Source organism: Penaeus chinensis, chromosome 2 (assembly GCF_019202785.1).
Source record: "Penaeus chinensis breed Huanghai No. 1 chromosome 2, ASM1920278v2, whole genome shotgun sequence".
Taxonomy (NCBI): domain Eukaryota; kingdom Metazoa; phylum Arthropoda; class Malacostraca; order Decapoda; family Penaeidae; genus Penaeus; species Penaeus chinensis.
Genome location: NC_061820.1, coordinates 26846965 through 26862084, shown reverse-complemented (window position 1 = coordinate 26862084; position 15120 = coordinate 26846965). Strand labels below are relative to the sequence as shown.

The 15120-nt window shown below is 42.3% G+C and overlaps 1 protein-coding gene across 1 annotated transcript; it reads right to left on the bottom strand.

Moving 5' to 3' along the window:
• Positions 1-5188: 5188 nt before the first annotated feature.
• LOC125033808 (eukaryotic translation initiation factor 2 subunit 3, Y-linked-like) lies at positions 5189-14630 on the bottom strand. The gene is made up of 10 exons (XM_047625447.1): positions 14509-14630; positions 11882-12056; positions 11573-11696; positions 8973-9082; positions 8315-8473; positions 7695-7924; positions 6500-6647; positions 6121-6290; positions 5720-5892; positions 5189-5473 (listed from the first exon to the last, which is right to left on the bottom strand). Exons 1-10 carry the CDS (start codon positions 14542-14544, stop codon positions 5416-5418), a joined length of 1383 nt encoding a protein of 460 aa, XP_047481403.1. The 5' UTR covers positions 14545-14630; the 3' UTR covers positions 5189-5415.
• Positions 14631-15120: the final 490 nt, after the last annotated feature.

Below are 15120 nucleotides of genomic sequence, written 5' to 3'. Positions count from 1 at the left end.
ATGTTAATTGAGTTTTCAAATTTCAACTCGAGCTTCATCAAAACCACTACCATCTTCGGGTGAGCTTTTCAGTTCAACTTAGTTTCAACCTCCTCTTGCATGTTACTGTAAGTCTGCACATTGCATAGGTATGTAAGCTTCCTTCCATTCTGGGTCCAGGAACAACTCCCCTCAACACATTACCCAGGACAGTTCGGGGCAATCAGCTCCATGACAGCCTTTTATATAGAAAGAATATCTTAGATTCTTGTCCAAGCTTCTCTTCCAAATAGTACACATTTAGTTGGCCTTCAAGCAGTAATTAAGTTAGGAGGATGGACTAGCAGGGAGTTACCAAGACTCAACCTTACCTCTGCACAAAGGATGTTGAAACTAAAGTCAATGTCACTTGGTAGCTACCCTGACAGTTGTTGTAGGTGCTAGATGGATTCCTTTAATGATAGTCACATGATTTGGACAAAAATCTTTTGTAATATTGCTTTTGCACCTAATAGTTTATAAATTACTCATGGATTAGTTCATGTAATATTTTAATGAAATTTTTCATCAGCTCAGTTGTATTTTTACATGCGCCACCACCTCCAAGTAGGTGTATGTCGGAAATCGAGGACCATCTTATTCAAACTGTTGCCATAGTTCTCAGTTAACCCCCTTTATTCACTAATAATGATAACTCTGTCTTAAGGCCCCTTTTAAAATCCGGCGCCTGCGAGAGATAAGTCAAATAGGATTCAATTATCTCTGAAGACATCTGATAGTCTGCACAATAAACTGATTAGTCACAACAACAATAACATCAGAAACATAGAAGGCTCATCTCACTGCCACCACTCCCCAGCCCTTACCCTTATGTGCTTCTGTTGGTCCTGAACGTTCACTCTCACAGACACTGCCACTGACAGTGCACATCATTCCCTAGGTTTCAGCCTAGGCCATGCAACATTTCTTTCTTTTAGAGTTAAGTATTATCACTATGGATACAGCAAAAGCATCCTGCAGGTCACTGAAACAAATTTATTGGAATCCTCTTTGAAATGAAACACTAAGGTTGCAAGGTCAGGTTATCCTATAGGCTAGTTATAGGCTTGGGGTTCCCAACCTTAAGGGCCCCTGCTAAAGGATTTTCATATGTACTTTGATATTTTACATTGAATGATTCAATTAAATGTAAAATAAAATTTAAACAAAAAAATGAGGGCCAGGGGTGAAAACTCAATTTTCAAAAGTGGGCTGTATGTGGCCCCTTATCTTAGATGTTTGAGGCCCGTTTTGCAATAAGTGGGCACAGTCTGGGGCCCAAGCTGCAAATCATGGGGTCCTAGTCCATATTAAAGGGTGGCTTCGTCTAAGGGAGTCCCATAATTTAAGTAGCCTAGGAGCCCCAAAAGGTCATGTTTTGGTCCTGGCTGCTGACCAAGCATATGAATATTGCAGAAGTCCTGAGGGAAACATGTACCATTTGTTAAGAGTAATATTGTATGAACTGTAGTAACCATGAGAAGTGGTATATGCTGATGTTAGACTTGTGCAATTTCAATAAGCAGTGAGATGTGTACACTTTCAAGAACAGCAGTATTTGAAATTATCTGTGACTTTAACATCCTCTCTGCAAGCGGGTATCAACTGAACAGATTCCCCTAACAGGCCCCCAAAACCCTAGATCTTGGTCTAGGAGACCACTAGGCCCAAGGGCTTCACCTCATTGCTGAATGTATCAAGAGCCATTACCAGAGATTCAAGACACTCGGATTGGACGGCAACATCGTCAGCAAAGTCGAGGTCCATGACCTTGATATTGCCCAGTGTTGCTCCACAGTGACTTTGGATAGTAGCTTTGCCCATTATCCAGCCCATGCAAGTGTTGAAAAGTATTGGTGTAAGGACAGTTAACAAGGAAGAAGCTCGGCAGGTCTCCACAACACTTTTACAGCATTTTCAGTACCAACAAATAGACTTGCTATCAAACTAATTATCCATGTCAGAATTCCTCAGTCTCAGGATGCACCAAGTCAAACGCCTTCTTGAGGTCAATGTAGGCTACTAGGACCCCCTTCCAGAGAGGGAAGACTACTCCCCTCAACAGGTCCGGGGGAATAGAATGCCAGATGGCAGCCGAGACATAGGTTCACCCCCCAACCTTTAGCAGTTCAGAAAGGATATCACATATGCCCGCAGCTTTCCGACCCTTCTGCTTAGAGATCACTTTCCTAATCTCAGTTAGGGTAGGAGGTTCCTCACAGGCAGGTAGGCACAGGGATTGTGACAACACTCAAAATACTCAGCTTAATTAACGTTTACAAACCCCAACATGATCAGAAATGATTTGTCCATTCACTAAGCAGACTATAGACAGCAAGGAGGGCTTGGAGTCTAGCTTTCTCAGGGCTTGTTAGGCTGGGACAAAGGTTATTTACTAAAAAATGGCATTCAAACTCCTCAGCAGTATCCAAGCCAAGCACACCAAGGAATGGTGCAAATCCTGATTGCCATTCATCAAGCCAAGTGACACGCATCCAAAGCCTCCAATATCTCCAGTGAGATGTAATTCTGCCTCACCCTCAGGTATTCACCAATGAACTCCTGCGCTGCATCATGTTTCACACTTGAAGGAATCCCAAAGAGCTACGAGATTAGTCAAGTTTTCGAGCACTGTGAACCGATCAGAGACTACTCTGAGCACACTCCTCCCTCAATTTGTCTTAGTGAAACACACTGGAGTGGCCACTAGAAAGAATGGGGGGTTTGAAAGTGTACCCAAAGAGTAGTACAATCAGTCTATAATCAGTACCAGAGCATTCTGGTGAACCCTACATTGGTACCATGAGCCAGAAATCCTCTATCTCCAATGGTTGAAGTTGGCTGCTGACGGCTACACTACTTCCTGAATATGACAACCATCTCCCGACCAGTAGGAGGTGTACTCACCCATACTGATCATACTGCTACCAGGTCTTCTCACCTCCAAGAGGCAGCCACCTCAACCCCCGACTGTTTCAGTTCCCTCGATAGCAGGAGTAATCAATCATCCTACCACAAAGACTCCTACCCAGATAGCCCACCTGAGGTTAAGCCTTAGGGGGACAGTCACTCTGGGTGGACATCACCTCTGCCACCCTGCTGATGTTGCCCCATATAAAGGAGGGTGGTAGGCTGTGGGGTTCTGTTAAGATTGGCAGCTGTCAGGGCATAGGGAAGACGAGTAACTCCTATCCTGCACTCCAGCAGTCGCCCTCCCAGTGGGGCCCACAGCCCTGAGTGAGAGGGTCAGTGCCCTTCTCCCCAGCATTTCCGTTTATATAGTTTGCTGCTGGAGAGTTTAAATCTGGAGGAGGAAGACTGGCAAGGCCCACCTCTGAGATCCCCTACAGTTTAGCCTGGAACTGCAAGGTGCCCAGTTTCCATGAGTGGCCACAAGGAGTGGCAGAAATCTCAGTGATGGAGAGGCTATGAACCGGCAGGGGAGACTTATGCATAGCTGAGCAAGGGACTGGGAGGCTGACGAGGGCCAGTTGCTATAGTTGGACAGAGGGGGACTCTACGACAGTATAAAAATAGGGGAGGTCCTGCCTCAGTAAATAATCTTGGCAATACTGTGGATCACTTACGGTGGCCTCTACGGGAATGCTGTAGTGTATCAATGAGGCAGCCAAGTAAGCCTTCCCCACAGTCTGACCAGTCCTTGTCATAGATAGGGTAGTCTACTGGGCAGATGGAGACTGTTCTGGTACATGTATTGAGGGAGGACGAGGCTGGGCATGAATGGGTTTGCCAGTGAAGTCAGTCTGAGTAGATAATACTTTAGCTAGAAATTCGGGTGTACCTGTCACAAGGTGGAACCGATTAGGGCAGCTTCCTCTTTGTTTTTGGAGGCATTGTTGAAAGAGGAGTGTTGTTAGAGTAAGGGGCTGTAGAGAGGATCACAAAAAATCGATCCCACTTGGCTGGGCTAGACAGAGTACTCAAAAAAAAAATATTAGTAGAGATAGGTGTAACAAAAGGATAGGGCCTTGTGGGAGAGAGTAGTGTTGAGTAAATAAGTACTCTGGACAGTAGGCATTGAGGATGGGGTAGTAGTACTGTTCAGAGTAATTATCAAAGTAAGGCCTGGGTTCAGGGAACCAATGGAATTAAAATTAGGCCCAATGCAACAATGGGCCTCAGTCTTCTTCTCCTAACCCTGCTCTGGATGACATAGATGAAAAGTAGTAATAGATGGAATACCTTCTAATATATGGAAATGATCACTAAAGTTTAACCTAAAAAAAAATGACAAAATTAAGTTGTACGACATTGAATTGGACATTTATTGCTCTGTATCTGAGTTTTATGGCATAGTTCTCACTGACAGGATAATAGTTGTTTTTTTTTATGGATAGCCAGATTTTAAGCTGGGGTTTAAATTTATGGGCTCTTAACCTTTTGTGACCATAGCACATTGGCATATATGTAGGACAAAATTCTATTTGAGTTGTCAAATGCATCAATTGGTCCTTCAGTCCAATGGATATCCCAGTTTCCATTTCCTCTTGCCTCTAATTTTGGGTTCATAATCAAGCCCAACCATCCAGGAGGTGGAATCAGTATCATTAGGCTCTCATTCTAAATTTTGTTTGTTTTTCATCTATGGATATAGATCCAGGAACTTAAGAATCCAGCTCTTTAATGAGTATAATTTGAAACAACACTGCAGATTTCTTATGAAAAAAAAAAAATAATAAAAGAAAAGTTTTTTTGAGCAAAACACTTGGTACTCTCCCAGATTACTAAAGTATAACATTTTAATTTTGCTTAAGGCTGTTAATTAAATGACCATCCCTGTTCCTCATTCAGTTTTAAATATTGTTTAAAATATGGTTAAACTGTATCTTGCAAAATGATTTTTGCTTGCAAGGTAACGGTGCGCATAAGATATTGAAGAAGACTTTAAGGCTTTTTTTCCAATTGCATTACACATGCAGAGTATATGGGGCTTTTCTAACACTACAAAAGATAAACAATAAGTTTCTGCCACAGGGAATGGCCAGATTTAACTCAAGACGGTGAAAGTAAGCAAGGCTTGAACAGGAAATAGTGCTGAATATTTTCAGATGCTTACTCTTTATTGGTTCCAATAAGGTAATTATAACAAATTACCTACTAGATTAAATAAATGAGTCGCAGAGCACACAACAAAGAAAATATAAACAAATTTCAATTGGCAAAACATTTATCAGAAAGAGGTTTTACAGCAAGGCTTAGAATACAAAAATTTTGGTTCACCATTCCATAATTCCAATTTTCTTGTAATGTAAATAAAAAAGTTGTGTGTATATATATAAAGATCCAAACTGAAAAGCCTCTAAAATCCAACAAATACAGAATATCTGACAATGTTGACATACATAATCCTTGAATTAAACTCAAAAACTTCTTTTTCTATGTAGATTCTGGCTTGATAGTAACACCACGTCGAATCTGTCCCCAACCAATGAGTCTGAAAAAGATATTTTAGTGAGGTATGTGTTACAGCATAACCTTAATAAAGTTAATTTCAGTCCTATGGGGTTTATTATTCTCCCTTAATTAGCATAAAACTAATCCTATTTTCAGTGCTATGGGGTTTCCATTTTACTCCATTATTGGATATAACTCAAGTGTGGATATAACACAACATGACCTTTCATTCTCATAATTACCTACATCCAAATCAAATCATACACCTTCCAAACTCTATACTTACCGCCAATGCTTGTCAATTCTGCGTGAGAGAGCAATCTTTTCTCCCTCTTCCGTGCATACAGGTTGTGTGAGAGTGATCTTGGCCAAATCAGCCCTTACAGCCAAGACTCTGCCACCAGTTGATAAGGATCCAATGTTCACCATGAGCATCTCGTTCTTTGACAGTTTTTGAACCTGGAAGGCAGAATTAGAAAGATGAGACACTGAAACCTAGTGGAATATGAACTCTGCTAAATGGCCAATAATACGGATATTTTCCGCCTGCCTGAGGTTTTGAATGGATAAGATAAACTGCTTGAAGGTTTCACAAAACCACTATGATTTTAAATCATAAACATGAGATATGAAACATCCTAATTTATATTTGCATTTCTAAAAAGAATATTTTGTCATAGCAATTACCTTTGCTCCTTTCTTGTCTCCTTCTGTGCGGACACCAAGCAATCTCCTAAGCAGGAAGTAGGAAATTTCAAGCTCGGTGAATATCTCTGGGAGAGAACCAACGGCACCCAAGACTTGGCCCACCATACGATCAGCACGACAAAGTGTTGGGTCAATTTTTGTTCCAACACCTTGCAGGGAAAGATAAAGAAGTGTTGTAACACATGTACTACAAAATACTTAGAATAATTATAATAATAAAAAACAAAATTCTCTTCTACTGACAACTTTCCTTACAAAATACAGGATTATAGCTGCAGTAATCCCAGCATTTCCCCCCCAAAGTCCATGGGGTAAGCAAGGGAAATAATCAAAAAGAATAAAAACAGAGATGACTCACCAATCAGTCCTCCAGGTACAGCAAACTGGAGTTCATTGGTTTCAGTGAAAAGGGAGATGATTCTCGATCGAATGGGTTTGCAAACAACGCGTCCTGATTCAGCCTCACGTTCAATGATACCAGGACGAACTTCAATTTCTTGGCCAACCTGGAAGAAGTGTCAGCTGTATATTATATTCATATAGATGAATAAGTGTAGATGTGTGCTTGTGTGTGTGTATATGTATGTGTATATGTATATGTATGTGTATATTTATATGTATGTGTATATGTATGTATATATGTATATATGTATATGTATGTGTATGTATATATATGCATATACATATATATACATGTACATATATAAACGTAAATACACATGTACATATATATGTATATACATATATATACACACACACACGTATGTATACATAATATATATATATATATATATATATATATATATATATATATATATATATATACATATATATACATATATATACATATATATATACATATATATATACATATATATACATATATATATACATATATATACATATATATACATATATATACATATACATATATACATACATAAAAATGTATATGGTAGAAAAACCCACAATGTAAAACTAGATTAATTGAAAGTGAGACAACAGTTTCAGAATCCACCTGGATTCCAGACCTGAGGATGGAATCCAGGTGGATTCTGAAACTGTTGTCTCACTTTCAATAAATCTAGTTTTACATTGTGGGTATTTCTACCATAGTATCAACATAGTGTTTTCACCATTCATAAATGTATACTCATATATAAATCCATACACATACATTATATACACATACATACATTATATACACATCTATATAAACACTCACACTCACACTCACACTCACATGCACACGCACACGCACACTCACTCAATATACATGAGTTATCAACTGAAATACAGTAAATTCACTTGTCATTTCTTGAGCATTTTTTCCATTTTGTAACTATGACTTTAGTATATCCTATACCTACCCTATCACATAATCTGTAGCAAATGGTGAAAGGAAATTAACCATGTAAGTTATAGGAGGAAAAAAAAGAATAAATAAAAATACTCCTTAGTCAACCCACAAATCTTCATACCCTAAAGTAAGCCTAATTTAGTAAGTCTTACCAAATAAAATCCACTCCCTTTCCACACCAACACTTCCGTACCTTAAGCACTCCTCTCAAAATAGATCCTCCAGCAACTCCCCCCTTGAGATCGTCCACCTCACAGCCGGGCTTGTTGACATCAAAGGAACGAATGACAATCAGCCGAGGCTCAGCCATAAAGTCACGGTTAGGGGTAGGGATCTTCTTCATGATATATTCACACACCACATCAATGTTGAGCTTCAGCTGGGCCGAGATGGGGATGACAGGGGCACCCTCGGCTACTGTGCCTGTTAGGGGACGGGACTGCAATTACTGTTGTCCTTTTTTGTGTATGAAGCAGAAATTTAAAGGAGGGAGATATGGAAAAGGGAAAGAGTGGCAGGAAAATCAGAAGCGGGAGACACTGAAAAAGGAAAGAGTGGCAGGAAAATTAGAGTAGCGATATAAGGAAAAAAGAGAGTGGCAGGAAAATTAGAGTAGCGATATAAGGAAAAAAGAGAGTGGCAGGAAAATTAGAGTAGCGATATAAGGAAAAAAGAGAGTGGCAGGGAATATAAGGAGGAGGAAGTATGAAGTGAAACTAGAGACGGAAGACAAGTAGAAAACAACAAGAAAAAATAATACAACCTCAAATATCAGTATCAAATCAGGACCTAAAAAATAAAAAAAAAACTTACCTTGAATGAACCTAAGAATCTGGTCATACTGTTCACGCAGTTGGGACTCTCGACACAGATCAATCTTGTTTTGAAGAATAAGAATGTGTTTGAGTTTCATGATCTCAATGGCAGCCAAATGTTCAGAAGTCTGGGGCTGGGGACAGGTCTCGTTGGCAGCTGTAACAATTAATGGATACATACAAGGATGTTCTAGTTCATCTTTATCAAAATCCTAAATTCAGTTTGAATATTATCTATTCATATGGGGCCATATCAAATTTAAATAGTGTACATTTTCCCTAAACACTATGGGACTGAAATCAATATATTCCTCCAATTCCCTTATTTTTCCTTCATATTTTTTAAAGCAAATCATCAAAAGAAGACCACATATTAGCAAATTAATTCAATTAATTTACCAATATCTAAAATTTCTCTAGAAGTCACAAATAAAATTTTAAATACATCATCCATTCCCTTACCTTATCTTGCTAACTTTAAATATCCCCAGAGTTTACCAGATTCTTTAATTAATGATAATTTTATCTTACAGGGCTATTTACTCCTTTACTACACATCTTATCATCAGATTCACAAAAGAGAGGAAATTCCAACATCCTAATCCGTGCAGCACCCAGACAGGTCTACCCTCTAAATACTTGGATAAAACGATTACCGATAAGTAGAAGTGCAGCATCCATAACAGCTGCTCCGTTCAACATGGTTGCCATCAAAATGTCGTGACCAGGGCAGTCAACGAACGAGACATGACGCACTAAGCGAAACCTGTGTGAAAGATGAACCTGGCATCAGCTGTGTTTTGACTAACCTGCTATGTTTAATGTGATTTGTTAAGTCTTGTTTCCTTACAAAATATGTCTGTGTCACACATATAGAGATATCATTAGGATAATTAAAATTCTGGTTAAAAATGTTAACATTTGTTTATTTCATGTTGTTACCATCTTAACACAAAAGACCTAACAATTTTCATGATAGGTTGGATTTTGAGTCATGGTCAGCCATGTACAGTAAAAGTAAAGATAAAAAAGGAGGAAGAAGGTAGAAACATACAAAAAAAGGAGATAGGAGGGGGGGTGGGGTAGAGGATGAGGAGGATGAGGAGGAGGAGGAGGAGGAGGAGGAGGAGGAGGAGGAGGAGGAGGAGGAGGAGGAGGAGGAGGAGGAGGAGGAGGAGGAGGAGGAGGAGGAGGAGGAGGAGGGAGATGAGGGATGAGGAGGGAGATGAGGGGGGAGATGGAGGGAGATGAGGGAGAGATGGAGGGAGATGAGGGGGGAGGAGGAGGAGGAGGAGGAGGAGGAGGAGGAGGAGGAGGAGGAGGAGGAGGAGGAGGAGGAGGAGGAGGAGGAGGAGGAGGAGGAGGAGGAGGAGGAGGAGGAGAGGGAGGAGGAGCAGGGAGATGAGGGGGGTGAGAGGAGGAGGCGGAGCAGGGAGATGAGGGGGGGGAGAGGAGGAGGCGGAGCAGGAAGATGAGGGGGGGGAGAGGAGGAGGCGGAGCAGGAGATGAGGGGGGTGAGAGGAGGAGGCGGAGCAGGAAGATGAGGGGGGTGAGAGGAGGAGGAGGAGGAAGATGAGGGGGGTGAGAGGAGGAGGAGGAGCAGGAAGATGAGGGGGGTGAGAGGAGGAGGAGGAGGAGGAGCAGGAAGATGAGGGGGGTGAGAGGAGGAGGAGCAGGAAGATGAGGGGGGTGAGAGGAGGAGGCGGAGCAGGAAGATGAGGGGGGTGAGAGGAGGAGGAGCAGGAAGATGAGGGGGGTGAGAGGAGGAGGAGCAGGAAGATGAGGGGGGTGAGAGGAGGAGGAGCAGGAAGATGAGGGGGTGAGAGGAGGAGGAGGAGCAGGGAGATGAGGGGGGTGAGAGGAGGAGGCGGAGCAGGAAGATGAGGGGGGTGAGAGGAGGAGGAGCAGGAAGATGAGGGGGGTGAGAGGAGGAGGAGGAGCAGGGAGATGAGGGGGGTGAGAGGAGGAGGAGGAGCAGGGAGATGAGGGGGGTGAGAGGAGGAGGCGGAGCAGGAAGATGAGGGGGGTGAGAGGAGGAGGAGCAGGAAGATGAGGGGGGTGAGAGGAGGAGGAGGAGGAGGAGGAGGAGGAGGAGGAGGAGGAGGAGGAGGAGGAGGAGGAGGAGGAGGAGGAGGAGGAGGAGGAGGAGGAGGCGGAGGAGGAGGAGGAGGAGGAGGAGGAGGGAGGAGGAGGAGACGGGAGAAGGAGGCGACGGGAGAAGGAGGAGACGGGAGAAGAAGGAGAAGAAGGAAGAAGGGTGAGAAGGGGGGAGAGGGGGGGAGACAGGAGGGAGGAGGAGGAGGAGGAGGCGAGGAGGAGGAGGAGGAGAGGAGAAGGAAGGAGGAGAAGGAAGGAGGAAGAGGAAGGAGGAAGGAGGAGAGGAGGGAGGAGGAGAAGGAGGTGAGGCGGAGAAGAAGAAGGAGGGAGGAGGAGAAGGAAGGGAGGAGGAGAAGGAGGGAGGAGGAGAAGGAGGAGGAGGGAGAGGAGAGAAGAGGAGGCGGAGGAGACGGAGGGAGGAGGAGATAGGAGGAGAAGGAGGGCGGAGAAGAGAAGGATGGAAAAGAGGAAGAGGAAGAGGAGGCCTGAGAGGAGGAGGAGGAAGGATGGAGGAGGAGGAGGAGGAGGAGGAAGAGGGAAGAGGGAGAGGAGAGGGAAGAGGGAAAGAGGGGAGAGGGAAGATGGGAAGAGGAAGAGGGAGAGGGAGGAGGGAGGAGGGAGGGAGGAGGAGGAGGAGGAGGAGGAGGGAGGAGGAGGAGGAGGAGGAGGAGGAGGAGGAGGAGGAGGAGGAGGAGGAGGAGGGAGGAGGAGGAGGGAGGAGGGAGGAGGGAGGCGGGAGGCGGGAGGAGGGAGGAGGGAGGAGTTAGGAGGGAGAAGGGAGAAAGTAAGAGGGAGAAGGGAGGAGAGAGGAGAGAGGAGAGAGGAGAGAGGAGGGAGGAGGGAGGAGGGAGAAGGGAGGAGAGAGGAGAGAGGAGAGAGGAGAGAGGAGAGAGGAGGGAGGAGAGAGGAGGGAGGAGGGAGGAGAGAGGAGGGAGGAGGGAGGAGGGAGGAGAGAGGAGGGAGGAGGGAGGAGGGAGGAGGGAGGAGGGAGGAGGGAGGAGAGAGGAGGGAGGAGGGAGGAGGGAGGAGGGGGAAAGAAGAGCAGCAAGAGAAAAAGAAGAAAAAGAAAACAAGCAACAACAGCATCCACCTTGGCAACATTTTCAAATCTTTGAAATCAATTATAAATATATCATTAAGATGTACAAAGCAAACTTACTTTCCAGAGCAGGCAGCCCTATGGCAGGGGAATGCATCCTCTTTATGAGAACTGGCTGACGTGAAGCAGGAAGGCCGGGGACACTTAGCATTGTCACATTTGTAGATTTTTGCATTGGCATAACCTGTAATTATTTTCAAAGTCAAAGTTAATTTTCTTCAAAAAGCATAAGAATGGGATTTAAGTTTTTTGTGTATGACTTTATGCGCTCTTGCTTACTATAAATAATAGTCACAATGGTATCATTACTGCAAGTATAATGAAAAACAAGCATACAGAACAATCAAATACCTAAACGACTTCACTTACCTAACTTGATAGTAATATTCCTCTCCAATTCATTCTTAAATCTGACAGTCTGGACACCAGAGATGGCCTTCACAACTGTAGATTTGCCGTGGGCCACATGACCAATTGTGCCGATGTTGATCGTTGCTTGTCGACTGATCACCTCAGGGGAGAGGGCTGTCAATTTGCTGATGTCCTGAGGAGATTGTCAAAGTGGAAATTGACTAACAATGAATAAAGTCAAAGAAAGAAGTCAAAGACTCTACATTAAAAATGGACCTTCATGGTCATTACATATTTAGTGCTGCAATTATTGCTTTAGCTATTTCCTATTATATAAAAATCTTGAAAATAAGCAGCTCTTATTAATTAGTATTCCTGAAGCAAAATGAAATACACATTTTAGCAGAGTTGTTTTTTAATTTACTGATAGGAATTATACAAAAAAAAAAAAAATAATAATAATAATAAATAAAAAATATGGTTATTCTTTACAGTTGGGACACTGAGATCCCTAACTCTACATAATATTTATTCAAAATTCTGTGTAACTCGGAGAGTCCTTTTTAATAAGTTGAGTGTGATGTGCACTGTGGCCTGTACACTAATACTGAGATTCAGATACTTCCTAAGCTTTGGGCTTAACCCCTTCCATTTGCCATTTTTTCTTTAGCAGGTACAGTCCTTTTACATACTTTACCCCACATGGCTTCAAACCATTAACCAAAACAATATTATTAGGTACTGAAAATGGCAGTACAAAGCCTAAAGCCATGCCCACAAATGATCATTACTTTGCAGACTTACAGGCAAACTATGGTGCATGCTCCAGCAATGGTCAATACCTCTACATGTTTTCAATATTACTGCAAATGACACCTAACACCAAAACTGAAAACTTTGACCTTAATATCCAATAGAACATAGCATTCATAGACACTTTTCTTCTATAGCATTTTCTTCCCAATATAATAATAATTATAATCTAATATTCACCCAAAACCGAGGAAATTACAAAATCATTGGGCGGAATTGTAGCAGATGATGCAAGTGAGGAAATCAAATGAGTCAATGAAAACTGTACTTGGCTGATTTATTGGTCAAGGTAAGAAATTATCAGTGCAAGATCCCAGTATCTCCCCGAGCTCTATCCTGTCAGAATACAAGGTGAAGGTTTTCAAGACCAGGTGGGGGGTAGGGGGGTGGTAGCCCCCTGAAAGGGAGGTTAAGGGGTGAATCCCTCTACTTACTATAAATGTGCTTTGCAATAATTAAACTACTTTGATCATTAGCTTTTAGCCCACAATTTCCCCGATACTCATCATGCCCCCCCCAACTATCGGAGCCAATATTACAGCTGTGCTTTGTTTGAGCAAGATATGAGTGGCAGATTCATTTGAAAAATGAGAGCTATCAGAAAATCATAGATTTTACCTAGAAATCCAAATTTATCATATTTTTTTTCATTCTAGAGTTTATTGACCTCACTGGTGATTAAACAGTTCTAGGTCTATCTTGCCTGAATCGACAAATGTGACAACCTTCTCCTGCCATGTTACCAAACACTGCATTATCATGGCAAAAGAGGGCCTTGAGGAGGTGGGTTATGGCACACTTGGCAACTCCTACTGCCAGACTGGAAACCTTCTCACATGCATGGGCAAATTAATACCAAAAGTTATAACTTACACAGTTAAGATTTCAATTTATTAAAAAATACACAGTTCATTATAGCACAACTACTGCTTTGCATTATGTAACATTTGTGATAGATGATACAATATATAAGGCACAACCCAGTATGGTTCAGTTTAATTGATAAATCTTTAAGGTCATTCAGTTCGCAAAGTGATCCTTGCTTGGGCCAATCCATGCTTTGCAGTAAACAGGCACTTTGACAACTTTCTGCAATAGCCAACACAATAGAACTGAGCGTGAACACAGAAAAGCACGAGACAGCTGTGCACGCCACAGGTTTCAATCTGGGGCTGTTGGGTTTGTCTGTCATTAACCCAACGTCACCGGGCGGTTCCCCCATGTGAAAGCCCTCTCTCCTGAGCTGAATTCATAGTGGCCCGGGCCCACTGCCAGGGGATTGTGTCAGCACCATAGCATGTGCAGCATGACCGTATGTGCCCCTAGAAAACAGGACCAGCACACCATGGCACATGTGCACATGCCACCCAGGATAAAGTCCAGGCATGCCATGACATGTAAGTATATGCCACCCAGCGGCATAAGGTTTAGCAAGGAGAGATTTGACAGCCTTCAGTGTCATGCAGAGTGCAGAAGCCACGGCAGTTTGCTGCTATCCTTCAGCGGATAATTGCCCAACAATAACAGGGAAGTCGACATCCCATGCAACTTCCCGAGTGTCTGGACCCGATACAAGGGCCCTTTCAAAGTAATTTCTATACCTGCAATTCCTCCACTATCTTCCCCACTATATGTAATTATCCTATATGTTTCCCTCGCTGTCTTAATGCAATAATAATGATTAAATACTTATATATAACGAAATATTTAGTAAATAACGTGACAGCTGGATTTCACCCGCCATTTCATTAACTCATTGCCCCTTCTCTTTCACTATTCTAATTCAGAATCCACCCCATTTAATTCGAAAAGACACTGTAACGTGTACCAACCAGCGTCTTGAGATCCTGCACGGCTAAATTAGACATTTTGTGGCGTTATTTAGGGCTTTCTTATTCCTCCATCGGCTCAGTCAACAATGTGTACAGACCGGGTGCAGAGACTCGTTTTCCAGCATGTCTCATTCTACGGCCTTAACCTTTACAGCCTTAATCATCGGCTCAGGTACATATTTCAAAGCTTTTTGCGATTTAAATTTATGTTTTATTCATTATCTGATAACTTTGTTGTCCTGTTTATTTTTTGTAAGAACGCTTATAAAAGGGTGTTAATGGACTAGCTCATGAGCCTTAGAACAATTGCGATTTCGTAAGCGTGTTGGAAATTCTGACACATGATTATTATAACTTACTCCCCTTGCAACCTTTATTAATACTAAATATAATACCAAAGTACATTTTGTATGACTTTATAGACAAATTCAAGTATTCGTTTGAGTGAATTATACAGATTTTGAGTGTCTGATGCAATACTGTTCTGAGTATGAAAAGCTACCAAGGAAAAAGGTATCGAACATATATTTATTGTTCTTTATTCTATCATCTAAAATATATTTTATTATGTACGTAAATTTTATCTGTTAACTAGTACTTTTAATGTACGGG